The 15,002-nt window shown below is 37.2% G+C and overlaps 3 protein-coding genes across 6 annotated transcripts in view; 2 read left to right on the top strand and 1 right to left on the bottom strand.

Moving 5' to 3' along the window:
• Positions 1-8: 8 nt before the first annotated feature.
• Positions 9-15,002, top strand: part of LOC129779452 (sodium- and chloride-dependent glycine transporter 2) — a 34,367-nt gene continuing 19,373 nt past the window's right edge. The window contains exons 1-8 of one of the 4 annotated variants that reach the window (XM_055786936.1): positions 9-528; positions 596-1,053; positions 1,111-1,262; positions 1,317-1,445; positions 9,880-10,080; positions 10,141-10,308; positions 10,361-11,251; positions 11,452-11,904. In XM_055786936.1, coding sequence (XP_055642911.1) covers positions 23-528; positions 596-1,053; positions 1,111-1,262; positions 1,317-1,445; positions 9,880-10,080; positions 10,141-10,308; positions 10,361-10,459 — 1,713 coding nt within the window. In that variant the 5' untranslated portion in view covers positions 9-22 and the 3' untranslated portion in view covers positions 10,460-11,251; positions 11,452-11,904. Of the gene's footprint in view, positions 529-595; positions 1,054-1,110; positions 1,263-1,316; positions 1,446-9,879; positions 10,081-10,140; positions 10,309-10,360; positions 11,905-15,002 lie in introns of those variants that run through there. The other 3 variants (XM_055786934.1, XM_055786935.1, XM_055786937.1) reach the window with 3 other exon arrangements.
• LOC129779455 (uncharacterized) lies at positions 10,533-11,174 on the bottom strand. Its single transcript, XM_055786940.1, has 2 exons — positions 11,018-11,174; positions 10,533-10,959 (listed from the first exon to the last, which is right to left on the bottom strand). Exons 1-2 carry the CDS (start codon positions 11,021-11,023, stop codon positions 10,612-10,614), a joined length of 354 nt encoding a protein of 117 aa, XP_055642915.1. The 5' UTR covers positions 11,024-11,174; the 3' UTR covers positions 10,533-10,611.
• Positions 12,049-12,736, top strand: LOC129779454 (adult cuticle protein 1-like). The gene is made up of 2 exons (XM_055786938.1): positions 12,049-12,196; positions 12,270-12,736. Exons 1-2 carry the CDS (start codon positions 12,191-12,193, stop codon positions 12,639-12,641), a joined length of 378 nt encoding a protein of 125 aa, XP_055642913.1. The 5' UTR covers positions 12,049-12,190; the 3' UTR covers positions 12,642-12,736.

The raw sequence follows: 15,002 nt of genomic DNA, 5'->3' as shown, positions 1-15,002 counted from the left end.
CCTCGGATTTGGTGGGAGCAATATGTCTTCCGATAAAGGGCGAGGAAGTTGGGCTTCCAAAACGGAGTTTATTCTGTCCTGTTTGGGCTATGCTATTGGGATAGGCAATGTGTGGAGGTTTCCGTATCTGTGCTATCGCAATGGTGGGGGAGCTTTTCTGGTGCCCTATCTGTTGATGCTGGTTCTGTGCGGGATTCCTTTGTTTTTTCTGGAAGTGTGTTTGGGTCAGTTTTCCGGAACGGGATGTGTCACTGTGTTTAAAATTGCTCCGCTTCTGAAAGGAGCAGGGCTGGCGATCGTGGTGATAAATTACATCTGCACCTCATACTACAATGTGATAATCGCCTATCCCCTACTGTTTCTGTGGAAATCGGCACGATCTCAACTGCCGTGGGAAAATTGTCAAAACGATTGGAACACACCTAAATGCATGGAGCTGAACGCGGGCGCTCATACGCAACTGTTGATGAACAACAGCTTGCTTGGTCCATCGGAACGCTGGCGGACGCCAGCGGATGAGTTCTTCCAGTCAGTTAGCATGTTAACGCAGACAACGTTTAGAATCCTTCAATAATGCTTTATCCCAACAAAACAGCAAAGAAATCCTTCAGATATCGGACGGTATCGATACTCCCGGAGGGATCGTGTGGCCCCTCTTCGTGGCCAATGTGGTAGCTTGGGTTGTGATCTACACATGCATAATCAACGGGGTGGAATCCGTTGGCAAAGTGGTGTATTTTACCGCTACATTCCCGTTTGTAATACTCGCCGTTTTGTTCGTTCGAGGTGTCACTTTGCCGGGAGCGGCGGACGGTATCCAGTTCTACATCATGCCCAAGTGGGACCAGTTGAGTAATATGAAGGTTTGGGCGGATGCGGCGGTGCAAATCTTTTTCTCACTGGGGCCCGGATGGGGTGGTATCATCAACATGGCAAGCTACAATCAGTTCAAAAATAATACCAAACTCGATGCCATATTGATTCCGATTGTGAACTGCGGAACGAGCATATTCGCGGGATTTGTTGTGTTTTCCGTACTGGGGTATATGTCTCGTAGGATTGTTGATTTTATTAAAACTCGATTGATGCTAGTGAATGGTTTCATTGCAGATCAAACTGGATTACCCGTATCGGCGGTGGCCGCTGGTGGCCCTGGGCTAGCTTTTGTGACGTATCCGGAGGCAATTGGAATGCTCCCCCTGCCGCAGTTGTGGGCTTGTTTGTTCTTTCTGATGCTGTTCCTGCTAGGAGTTGATACTATGGTAAGTTCAGTGTTTGGTGTCAATGCGCGATAGATAAGAGTTATAATTTTCTAGTTCGTTCAAACTGAGGCCATTATCTCATCAGTGTTGGATGTGTATCCCTGGCTCAGAGCAAGCAAGCGTTGGATCACTTTAGGATCGTGTTTCAGTATGTTTCTGTTGTCCATTTCCTGCACTACTCGGGTGAGTTGCAACAATTGTAGACACAATTTGAAATGCTATGATATTTGTCTTTCAACTTTCTAATTCAATGGTTTCCGACAAATTATCAGGATGGAGTAACATTTTTTCATTACCTATGAACAATTATTTGGTCGAAATATGGTTTCGCGTCAAGGAATTCGAAGAGTTCACAGAAATTATAAAATTTTCTGTTCAGTTCGAATGACTGTCAACTTGTTCCTTAATCGAATAACTGTTTAGGATCATGCATACAGTGATGCTTCTGAATCCGGACGCTTTTTAATCCGGACACTTTTTCATTACATTTAATATCATGCCAAAACCATGACATTTTTTGCATGTTGTATTAATGTGACTGACAGTTACTATTGTGTCAATTTAGTTTAGTGTCAATTATAGTACCTAGCTGTTAAAAAATATATATAAAAAATCAAAAATCAATGTGAATTTCACAAAACCCATTCCGGAATAAAAAGCACATTCTGAAAATGATTTTAAATCCGGACGGTCAAAAGTTGACGATTAAATTTCTCATTGAAGGAGTTGCCTGAGGGTATGTTAGAAGCTTTAGTATGAAGTATGGAGTGTGGAGCAAAGATTTTCGATACGGAAAACTGAAAAACTCTTCGGTATACAGGACGGGGTTGATTATATGACCCGTTTGTATGCACGTGGGCAACTTTGTAACTTTGTCTGTAGCGCTGTCCAACATTAATAGAAATTTAACACCCTTCCTGTTGACCGATTTATCTGAAATTTGGAACACATCTTTATCTTTGCAGTCATTATAAAACTGCCTATTTCATGATCTTGAAAATCCAAAATGGCGGCCGCTATAAAATAGCAGCTTTCATATTTTCTCTAAATCCCGTCAACATGGGTATCAAACGAAAGGGAGAACACAGTTGTTAATGAAAAATTCAAATCCAAAATGGCCGCCAGCACAAAATGGTGCCATATATATATTTTTTTCCAAACACTATCAATATGGGTATCATTATATAAATAATGATATTTGGGTATAATATATAATGGGTATAATGGGTATAATGGGTAATAATTATTGATGAAAAATGTAAATTCAAGATGGCGCCCGCTACAAAATGGTGGATTACATATTCTTTCAGAACCCCATCAATATGAGTATCAAATGAAAGGGCTTGATTAGTAGAATACAGTAATTCATGAAAAATGTAAATACAAGATGGCGGCAACTACAAAATGGTATATTATACATATTCTCTTAGAACCCCATCAATATGAGTATCAAACGAAAGGGATTGACTAGTAGAACACAGTTATTTATGAAAAATGAAAATCCAAAATGGCCGCCACCAGAAAATTGTGATATATATTTTCTTTCAAAGCTGCATACATATTTATGCAGCTTTGAAAAAAAAAGTATCAAATGAAAGGGTTTGACTATTAGAGCACAGTAATTTATGAAAAATACTAATCCAAAATAGGCCACGTCAGATTTCCATTATCTACAGTTAGTTGTTTCATTACATGCCGCACGATTTTATTTTAGTCTCATCAATGCCTTAGGTAAATGAAGAAAGCGGTGTGATAACTACTAAATGCTACTTGCCTAATTATTTTCTAGCTTTTAGTACATCATCTGTATTATTATCATTTTTAATCATAATGAAACCGTAGAACTTAAAAAAGTGTTTTTTACTTATTTTATTTTTTAGTACATTATCTGTATCATTAGTATATTTCTCTACAATTAAACCATTCAACAATTTCTTTTAAATTTTGTATTTAATTTTTTCATAAATAACCGTGTTCTACTAGGCAATCTCTTTCCTTTGATACCCATATTGATGGGGTTTTGAGAAAATATGTAATCCGCCATTGCGTATTGAACGCCATCTCGGATTTACATTTTTCATTAATTACTGTATTCTACTAATCAAGCCTTTTCATTTGATACCCATATTAATAGGATTTTGAAAAAAAAATATATGTGGCGTCATTTTGTGGTGGCGGCCATTTTGAATTTGCATTTTTCATAAATAACCGTGTGTTACTAGTCAATCCTTTTCGTTTGATAACTAATCTAAGAGAATATGTAATCCGCCACTTTGTATCGGTCGTCATCTTGGATTTACATTTTTCATAAATTACTGTATTCTACTAATCAAGCCCTTTCTATTGATACCCATATTGATAGTATTTTGAAAATATATATAGATGGCGCCATGTGGCGCTTGTGAAAATACAATAAATAATTGAATTTATAAAAAACTTTTGTACCAAACGTGTTCCCATTTAGTCCCGCTACTTATGAGGCACTCGTTAATAAGTTCTACAATAATTAATAAATAATTTCAAAGAAAAGAAAAGCAAAGAAAACACGTGTCCGGGTTTAAAAGCAAAAATGTCCAGATTTAAAACCACGACACGATGAAAGAATTTCAAATTTTGAACAAATAGAGCATGATTTTGTGGAATTCTGTGATTCGTAACTTAGATGAAGGCCTTCTAATTCTATAGGAACGCCAATTTTTCATGCTATGACATGTCAATATTTTTTAGCAATTGAAGTTATATTCGTAAGCGCTTAAGCGTCCGGATTTCGATGTATTACTATACATAAGTGATAGAAGAGGGTCCTTGTTAATCACTATATTTTCTAGGTATTTTTACTTACTTCAGAGTCGATGGTTATGCTCGACCCCGAATTTCTGGTATATCCCCACTTCGTCTCGAATGAATCAGTTTGACTCAATCATGAAAACAGAACATCTTGAAGCAATTTAGTTTTTCCTTTTTTTTTTATATCTATACTCCTTTTAAACTGGGTTGTATTCAGCAAAGACGACTTTACCTTCATTTCTTTTCTATGATATTTGAACTTACGATTTGAACATTTTTTTTAATTAAAATGAAATTTTTTTTAGTTGTTTTTCATATTTTTATTTCGTTAAGAAGAAGATACATGTGGGTTATCTATGGTACACAATATCTTCGAAATGGCCTCTTTAACTCTTTTTGCAGTTCATAATCCTAGCATAACAGGTCGGACTCGTTTATATACAGACTTAATTATATAATGACTCGGTTATATGATCTGATTATATATAATTTATAACTTAATTTATACAGTTTGAAAAGAAATATTTTAAATTAATTTAATTCAAGAACAAATGTGATATTTAAACGTTAGGGTGAAACTGTATTGGCTATTATAAGTACAGTGGAGTAAAATTCGTGATTTTTTGAGATTTTGATTGAATTTTTATCAGAATTTATTTTATAACGATTTTGCGGCGGAATTAACAAAGATAAATTAGGTGTCAAAGAACAAATTGTAGAGCGGTTTGAGAGCTTCGATTTGGTTGATAAAAACAATCAAGTAGATTAAGAACTCTTGGGTTCAAATTGACACCTCCAAAATCTTTTATGTTTTTTACTTCGAAAATGTTATTTAAATCCACTTATTTAGATGTTTCACAACTATATCCTGTACTGAATTTTCTCATCTTTCAAATCGAAGTCACTGAATCGTCCTACGTAGTGTACTTTTTTTTTAAAGTAGAGCCAGTTTAAGACAAACAGACTTCGGAACAATGAAGAAGTTCAATAATTCTGCCATTGTTGAAATTCGACCATATGTGTAGGAGGATTTTTTATCAAATATGATCGTATATCACCTCCTGTGAGATTCTGGATAAAATTATTTTTTTCACGTGAGAAATGTGTTTTCGGACATTAAGGGGATGAATCAAAAATAAAATTCTTCTTTTTCATTCAAAAAACGAAAAATTTGTGTATAAAACATGATAAAAAAATATTTTTTTCGACTCGATTTTCAAAGGATTATATACAGGGCCTTTCAGATGAAACGCTCACGCGAAAAAAAATAATCGAATAGCTCCTTATAAATTTTTTTTTCGCTCCATCGATGGTAACACTGCATCCTCCTCTTCGGGACGATAATATTCGGCTACTCGTTCAGTCTGATCGGATGGTTTTAAGTGTCAAGATGTACAATTTACAAGAACGTGTATTTTTAGTGAAACCGTATTACTCGAGCAACCAAAGCCTTAATGAAACTTCTTCTTATGGTAAGAGTTTCAACATTTTTCGTCGTCGATTACTTCCTCTGGGGGTACGTTACTATGTTAATAAGCCACAACATTTAGAGGAACTTAAAGAAGAAATAACTCGGATTTTCAACAGCATCGAAGTCGTAATGTTAGAGTTGTGCATGAAGAATTTTGTTCACGCGTTATCAAAAAAAGGGGTGGCCACATCGAAAATGTCCTAAAATAAGCTTTATTGTCGTTTTTTAAAAAGAAAAATCGGTTCACTTTTGTAGAAGTTATTAAAATTTGTTGCGTGAGCGTATGATCTGAAAGACCCTGAATTATTCTTATCCTGATCCAATGTTTATGGTAGTTTTTTTATTTTATGGCAGGGGTCCGGGAGAAATGACGGGTTGCATTTCTGGATTAGTGTTGAAGGAATAGTACAGTACCGATTGCTGTACTGTGCATTAACTTCATGTATACAAAAATCTCACGTTCTGATTGGTTCAATATGTACTCCTCAAGTTGATCTGAACAACGAGAGCACGTAGCGTAGCGGCGAAGCACAATTAAAAAACTTTAAAAAAATATCATCATGAAAACAATCGTAACTAGAATTGAAATCAGAACAATAAATACTGCCTCTGCTGCAGTAGATTGTCTGTTTCAGTGCCAAACGGATACCCCAGAAGGCATTCTCAGAATATGAATCCGTGAATATCTGGGTATTTAAAAAACAACAAAAAATTTAACGTAAGTGTGTTTGTATGTTCTAACGATCTCTAAAATTAATCGAATGTGATCGATCAAATAGAACCACTGAAACGATTTGAACGAAAGTGTGTTGAGTAAATGAGTTCTGCTACGTTGAAAAGGAACGTTGGGAACATTAGCGGCATTGAAAAAGAACATGGAGAGAGTCGTATGAACGGTGTGTGTCAACGATTAATTCCAGATTATTGTTTTTTCGGCAAATCACAATTTCTCGCGTCATTGTGCATTCGCCTACCATGATTCCAGCAACGCTAGTGCATTGAATCTACACACATGCTTTCGAGCATCTGTTTTATCAGGAATGGCGTGAATGCCATTCTGTAATCCGCGCAAGCGTGATTTGGAGTACCGTCGATGGGGGTGAAATTGGGTCAAAAATGGAAAAAGTTACTGTTTTTTATATATTTTTTTGAAAGCTGAGGCTTTTTTTACATAACATATCCGAATATCAGAGAGGTGTTTTTTTTTCGTTTTTGAGTGATTTAGCAAAGTTAACATGTTTTCAGTTTCATATTCTCCTATGCGACTAGACAACATCTATGCGACTAGAATCCAATTTTTATGCATATGTAGTATTTCATGGTCTATCGATCATCTGAATCATCTATGAGTTATTGTTCGCGCACGGATAACAATTTTCGGACACTCTTCAAACTTTAAACGCACTTGCGCAAAATTCAAATCGTGATTTATTCGCGAACACTGTGAAATGCAGAATGACGGATTCTCTGCAGACTGAACAGCTGTTTTATCTATTGCTGTTATTTACTTTTTAAACAATAGACACTCACGTAAACAAACACAGCTGTTCGATAACACAGTTAGGGATGCTCGATATTAAGTTTCTCGATAAGTAACAGAATCAACAGTTATGAATTTAAAAATAAATCATTTTTGGAAAAAAAGGGAAAATGATTTTCCGGACTATCGATTAATTTTAAAAAATCATAACTCAATAACACAAAATAACGCACCTCTGAATTTTGGATATGTTATCTAAAAATCTTAGCTTTCAACAAAAAATATAAAAAAATATAGCGCCCTTGGTCTCGAGAGAATGTAAACTACAAATAAAATCAATAATTGCGAGACAAAAATCCAAAATTTCTGCAAGTATAATATTTCTCGATAAGCGACTAGCTAATTGGATTTAATTTGATATGCGATCATCTGAATCGGTGCAGTAGATCAAAAGTTATAAGTTTTTCAACAAAAAAGTAATTTTTGGAAAAAAATGAGAAAAAAAATTATCTTGATCATCCGAATCGGTACAGTAAAGGGTGTGTCACATCAAATTGCATCACGGAAAAAAAAGCTGTAGAAATTCGCCCATCCTTTTGAAAATTTTAGACAGTAAAATAAAAACTATTAAACAACTTTTGGCATTTTCTTTTTATTCATACTTCGAGCCTGTATGCTCGCACCTTCCTCTTTACCCCGTCCATAAGGTTCTGTACAACGTCAGGTTGTAGTTTTTTTTGAACAGAAATCCATTTTCTCTTGAAGTCCGCCTCCGATTTGACAACTTTTGGGTTCTTCCGGAGGGCCTGCTTCATAATCGCCCAATATTTCTCTATTGGGCGAAGCTCCGGCGCGTTGGGCGGGTTCATTTCTTTTGACACGAAGGTGACCCCGTTGGCTTCGTACTACTCCAACACGTCCTTTGAATAGTGGCACGAAGCGAGATCCGGCCAGAAGATGGTCGGGCCCTCGTGCTGCTTCAATAGTGGTAGTAAGCGCTTCTGTAGGCACTCCTTAAGGTAAACCTGCCCGTTTACAGTGCCGGTCATCACGAAGGGGGCGCTCCGCTTTCAGCAAGAGCAGATCGCTTGCCACACCATGTACTTTTTGGCAAACTTGGATAGTTTCTGCTTGCGAATCTCCTTCGGAACGCTGAATTTGTCCTCTGCGGAGAAGAACAACAGGCCCGGCAACTGACGAAAGTCCGCTTTGACGTAGGTTTCGTCGTCCATTACCAGGCAATGCGGCTTCGTCAGCATTTCGGTGTACAGCTTCCGGGCTCGCGTCTTCCCCACCATGTTTTGCCTTTCGTCGCGGTTAGGACCCTTCCGAACCTTGTATGTACGCAGGCCCTCCCGCTGCTTGGTCCGCTGGACGAATGAACTTGACAAATTCAGCTTATTGGCGACATCCCGGACCGAACTTCTCGGATCACGTCTAAACTGCTTAACTACGCGCTTGTGATCCATTTCTGCCGTTCTTTACCTTCCGGTCGATGGTTAGGTTCTCGAAGTATCGTTTTAGTACTCTGCTGACCGTGGATTGGACGATTCCCAGCATCTTACCGATGTCCCGATGTGACAACTCCGGATTCTCGAAATGAGTGCGCAGGATTAATTCACGACGCTCTTTTTCGTTCGACGACATTTTTCCAAATTTACGAAAAATTGACAGTGAAGTATGGCCAACGTGATCTATACACTCTTATCTGATTATAAGCGAAAGCTGAAGATATAATTCCTAAAAATTAAATTTCTACAGCGTTTTTTCCGTGATGCAATTTGATGTGACACACCCTTTATATGGAGGAATTAGGGTCGCTTCAGATATATCAAATTAAAGCCAATTAGCCTTTTTGGAAAAATACTACGATTGCTGAAAATTTGAATTTTGTTTTCGTAATTATTGATTGTATTTGTTTTTCATGGTGTCGGGACGAAGGGCGCTGTATATTTTCTTTTATATTTTTCTTACAGCTGAGGATTTTTTACATATTCACAAATCAGAGAAGTGTATTTTTCGTTTTTGAGTTATAATTTGTCAAAGTTTACCGATGGCCCAAAATATTTTTTTTAAAATTTATTACTTTCGAACTACTAGATCGATTCAGATGATCGATAAATTAAATAAAAGCCAATTAGGTAGCCTTCCTTCAAAAAATATCACACTGGACTCTAGTTGCATAGATCTAGTCTAGTGACATATGAATATTGAACAAAGATTACGAAAAAATGTTAACTTTGAAAAAACATAATTCTGGTTTTGGATGCTACGTAAAAAAATCTCAGCTATCAAGAAAAAATATTAAAAAATATAGCGTGCTTGGTCCAGAAACAATGAAAACTATTAAAAAACAGATACAGATTAAAAAAATACGAAAATAAAATCCAATTTTTCTGCAACTGTTGTATTTTATCATCAAAGGCCATCTAATTAGCTTTAATCTGATATGTCGATTATCTGAGTCGGTATAGTAGTTAAAAAGTTATGATTTAAAAAAAAGTCATTTTTGGTAAAAGAAAGAAAAAAATGTTCTGTCGCACCACCCTTAAATGGAAACGGTCACCCTAACGAAAAAATAAAAATATACGGGTCCAATATTGTGCGATAATTTTAACGAAAATCTGAAAAACCACTATATATTGGTTTGGCATGGAATGGCTGTATAAGAACATGAGTACCGTAAAACAAAAAAAAATCATTATTCTGCAAAAAATGGCGTTAGTAATTTCGCGTTGGTTGCATAAATACGATTGGTGGCGTCAGAAGTATATAATTTTTCATACTAGACGATAAATATTATTCTGACCATGTTAAATAGAGGATGATGGTATAAAAGCTCTTCACTACGCCTAAACAATCTGTATCATCGATTTCAGGGCGGTTTGTACCTGCTGCAACTGTTCGATTGGTACTCGGCTTCGATCTCGGTAATACTGGTGTGCATTGTAGAAGTTGTGATCGTCGGATGGATATATGGCGTCGGAAATTTCGCCCGTGACATTGGGTTCATGATTGATCGACCTGTCGAAAGGTATTGGATCGTTTCGTGGAAGTATACTACACCTATTATTTTAACGGTGAGTGATTGATTGTTTTCATTAACAAAAAAAAAATGGTTTTTATATTACACTGCTCAGTTCATATTTTTCACAACCATCATCTACAACACGGAGGTAAGGTATGATGGGGTAGCATACCCAGGATGGGCAATTGCGTTAGGCTGGACAAGCTGTCTTATTTCTATGATTTGCATTCCGGGATATGCAGCGTATAAATTGATTACATCGAAAGGTTCGATTTTAGAGGTAAAATGTGATATCAAAGATGTGCGTCAGATGATCAAGCGTTTTTTCCCAGCGAATAAAAGCGAATCTAAAGCCAGTTGACTGGGGGCCATCGGACGACTTGCAGAGGACACTCTGGAAGAGTCACGTGGAAATGAATTATGAAATGTGAAAACGAACAATTACTCCCAACATTCAGCAAGTATTAGTTTTGCTAAACACAAACGGCAATTAAAATAACAATATGATTTCCTTAAATTTCAATGTTTATTTTGAATCTTCCATGTTATGACGTCTGACGAAATGGTTTCAAAATGTCTCCCGTTAGTTGGAACCTGGCGCTGGTTCCAGATTGAGCTGTATCTGGGAAATTTCGTGTCCTGGGAGGGGTGCTTCGTGCAGGGCACCTCGGTTGGCGGCCAAAAAGCGGGCTTCTTTCTGCAGCAAAAAAGTTGGTACGCTGTCGTACGCATAATAGAACGGGTGGGTGTAAGTCTGGATTGGGGAAGAATATCCGATGACTGACAGCTCTTTAATTTTGATTGGATCGGCTTGAGTTCTCTGAACGATTGTGGAGTGATCGGTATAAACCAAAGGCGTATTGTATATCAGCGAAATATATCCTGCCTCGGCAGCAAGGGCGAAAGCCATCATGACTACAGCTGCGATGAACTGTTGGCAGCAAGAAAGATTACTAGTTGTGACAGTAAATTATCTTTGTGGAACTCACCTTCATGATTGCACAGAGCTTGGATGTGTATTGTTGAATAACAGAACAATTCTGCTCCAACCCAGGACACACTTGGAGTATATATACAATCAGAAATAGTTACTTACTAAAGGGTACAACATGCATCTCCAATGTCAGCGACATTTAGCGAAGCAGCATCCTGAGTAAAACTTCCTCTTGCATCGATGCGTAAAGAAATCCGGTCTGAAACAAGGAGCGAACGCGATTGCTACGGTATGATCTTCTTCTTCTTCTTCTTTTTGGCTTTAAGAGGGTTTAAACTTTTCAGTTCATTCGCCTCTAGCCGGTATGATCTAGTTTTATTTTTCCATTTTTTCTCCACAGCGTCGAAGCTCGATGTCGATCGAAATTAGGAGCTTGACTCAATAACAAGAATCCCACGCTTCCGTATTCTGTAGTGCATCCCGTTTCAGAGTCCAGAATAAGAGCGTAAATCGATCATTGAACCGGTCCAGCTGGTATTATTACGGATCTGTGCACTTACACCGCAAATTCTCGACCCGACATTCGAGCTTCTGGGAAAGCCGGTTCTGGGACTGAACACATAGGCATGATTGTCATGTGAAAATGGATTGCATCCTTCGTATGCACCGAGAAGCGATATATCACTAGCGAATGATCTCGATTTCGCAGTAATTCTTTTTGGTCTAGCCGCGAGCGGTTAAGAAGTGGCATCCGTGTTGCACCGTGGGTTTGTGAGGGAATTAAGTCGCAAAAAATACCGATTTTTATTTACGCTATTATTTAGAATATTTAATTTGTTTCAAAAAATCAAAAGCAAACAAAACGTAGGCCACAATGAACTTTTCTGGTGGCGGCGTACCAAATTCGATCGTCAACCCCACCGTGATGTGGGCGTAAGAATTTGTAGCCAACTGTTCTTTTGATTGAACCTTCTTTTAATCACCGGCTGTGTTTTGTATCGTATTTTCCTGGCAAATTGTACCACAAGCATGGCGTAACCATGAATCGCAGGAACGGGTAGAAAAACTCCAACCTCATTCAATGCGACCAGCGTTCTTCCATTCCGGGATGGGTCCAGAATGTGGGAATCTTTCAAGCATATATAAGCACACTCCGGCGACCTTAAGTCGTCAGAGTTTTGCTGAGTCTCGTTAAGAAACAACCAACCACCATTCCCAAGAAGCAATCATGAAGGTAAGGAAGGCGATTTCGGTTTTTTTTTTTGGTGAATGAATCTAATACGTTATTTTCAATTTCTCCTCAACAGTGCATCGCAGCTGTAGTCATGGTGGCTTTCACCGCTGTCGCCCACGCCGGATACACCCCTCTGTTGTACAGTGCTCCCTGGGCCTATACTTTGCCACACACCACCGTGGTCCAGAGCAACCCGGAAACTAAGATTCTGGCTGCTGCGACCCCTATCCATACCTTGTCTTATGCTCCGCCACTCGCACTGACCTATGGTGCACCACATTACACTTACAGTGCCCCAATCGCATACGATGCCCCAGCAGTGGTGCTCCAGAAGGAGGCTCGCTATCTGGCTGCCAACCGTGGCGCCATTCACGAAGCTCCCCTTCCGGGACACGCAATCTCGCAGCAGCAACTCAACTTGGAACCGGCTGCGGGTGCCATTTGAGTAGCGTGACAAGTTGGTGACTGAATTGAAACAAAAAAAAAAAGAGTAGTAAAATTTCGCTAAAACCTGGAAAATAAACGTAAATTACTGAATAACTCGAACGACTTACTTCATTGCAAAGGTCCTAGATAGAAAAACACAGGTTTTGTTCTACTTGGTTCGCTTGGTCCAACGAGATTTTTCGCGGGAATACTATTCTATTGAGTTGCCCTAAAAGTATTTGCCGATTTTTTCATGACAAATAAAATATTTTTTTTGTACACAGTATTTGTACATCATTTTGAAGCTTGAACTCGAAGTTTTGGAATATTTGACGAATAAATTTTTATATTGGTGTGTGTAGATGTAATGGACAAAAATATCGGGAAGAAAGAAAAAATCTATTTCTTTTTGTTTTTTCAAAGATTTGGTGGACTAACACAATTTTTTTTGCCAACTAATCCAATAACAAATCAGATTAGCCGTATCAAGCAATTTTCATTTAATTCCTATAACAGTCTTATAGGACCTTTCAATACAGAGACATTGTTGTTTGATTGAAAAATCTCACATTCGTTTTTGGTGATTAATCTATACAAATAAAAATGGAAGGCCAAATGTGTTGCTAAGCGCAAAACCCGAAGAAGGAATGGTCCGATTTGAGCCGTAATTATTATGTTGCATTTGTCTCTGCTCATAGATCAATATAGTGGAGAGAAAAATCGGGAAATTTTCGGAAAAATATGAAGGAATTAGAAAACTATATCATGATAAGCGTTGTTAGCCCATTCGATGTTTGCGATATTGAAATTGATCTTTGTTCGAAGGTGGAAATGGATTTTCAGGTGAAATAACGCACTCCAATATATTCTATCTATATAAATAAAAATGAAAGGCCAAATGTGTTGCTAAGCGCAAAACCCGAAGAAGGAATGGACCGATTTGAGCCGTCTTTATTTTGTTGTATTTATCTCTTCCCGTAGATAAATGTTATGTTATAGTAAAAATTTTGGAATTCATATTTTGATTAATTTTGGGTGGGACGAAGTTCGCCGGGTCAGCTAGTTTATAATAAATAATCTAACAAACCATGGCACTTCTTTGAAATCAATGCAAAATGTTTGAAGTCATTTTTTACGCCAATGTAACAAATTAACAAGTATCAAAAGAAAGGGCTTGGCTAGTAGAATGCAGTTATTTATGAAAAATGCAAATCTAAGATGGCGACCACTACAAAATGGCGTATTACATATTTTTTCAGAACCACATCAATATGGGTATCTAATGAAAGGGCTTGACTAGTAGAACACAGTTATTTATGAAAAATGCCCAAAATGTATCAAAAGAAAGTTCTCGACTAGTAGAACATAGCAGATAATGAAAAATCCAATTTCAAGATGGCCGCAGTCCCCAAACAACTAATTACTTTTTGAATGGTTTCATTCAGCTTGACCTGTTTCTATGTATATTTGAATGTTTGTTGGGTTGTCTCACATTAATAGAAAATTTACCCCGTTCCTGTTGAATGGTTGATCTGAAATTTGGAACATACATTAAATTCTACTGTCATTTTAAAACTGCGTATTTCATGATCTTGAAAAATTCAATTTGTCCGCCGCAAAAAATGGCTGAATGGCTTGATTTGGAGAATACACTACACTATGAACAACATAAATTCGAAAAGGTCGCCGCCAAAAACTGGTCGGCTATGTATTTTTTGCAATCCCCTCAATATTGGTGTCAAATGAAATGATTTGACTAATAGAATACAGTACAGGTCGGACTCGATTATATACAGACTCGATTATATGTGATTCGATTATATACAATTTTGGAATCGATTATATTCAGTTTGGAAAAAAATATTTTTTTTATATTTCAAATATGGCTTATTTCATGAAGAAATGTAACCTTTCAACGTTAAGGTGAAGTTTAAGTGGCTGTTACATGTACAGTGGGGTTAAAATCGTGATATTTGAAGATTTTGCATGAATTTTCACCAGGAATTGTTTATATCGATATTGCAGCCAAATTAAGAAAGATAGAAGTTGTGCGATAAAGAACAAATTATGGAGCGGCTAAAGAACTTCATTTTTTTTCTCCTAAAGAACTTCAATTAAAATGAAGTTCTTTAGGAGAAAATTAACAATAACACATTAAAAATTCTTAACTTTTACGTGTTTCACTTCCAAAATGTTATTAAAATTCACTAATTTAGTTGTTCCACTACTATATCCTGTACTAAATTTTCTCATCTTTCAAATGAAAGCATCAGAATCGTCTTCCGTAGCGTACTTTTTAATGTAGAGCCAGTTTGAAGCAACAGAGTCCGGAACAAAAAAAAGTTCTGTAACTCTGTCATTGTTGAAATTCGAACATATG

The sequence above is a fragment of the Toxorhynchites rutilus genome, chromosome 3 (genome assembly GCF_029784135.1).
Source record: "Toxorhynchites rutilus septentrionalis strain SRP chromosome 3, ASM2978413v1, whole genome shotgun sequence".
Lineage (NCBI taxonomy): Eukaryota > Metazoa > Arthropoda > Insecta > Diptera > Culicidae > Toxorhynchites > Toxorhynchites rutilus.
This window is presented reverse-complemented; position numbering and strand designations above follow the sequence as displayed.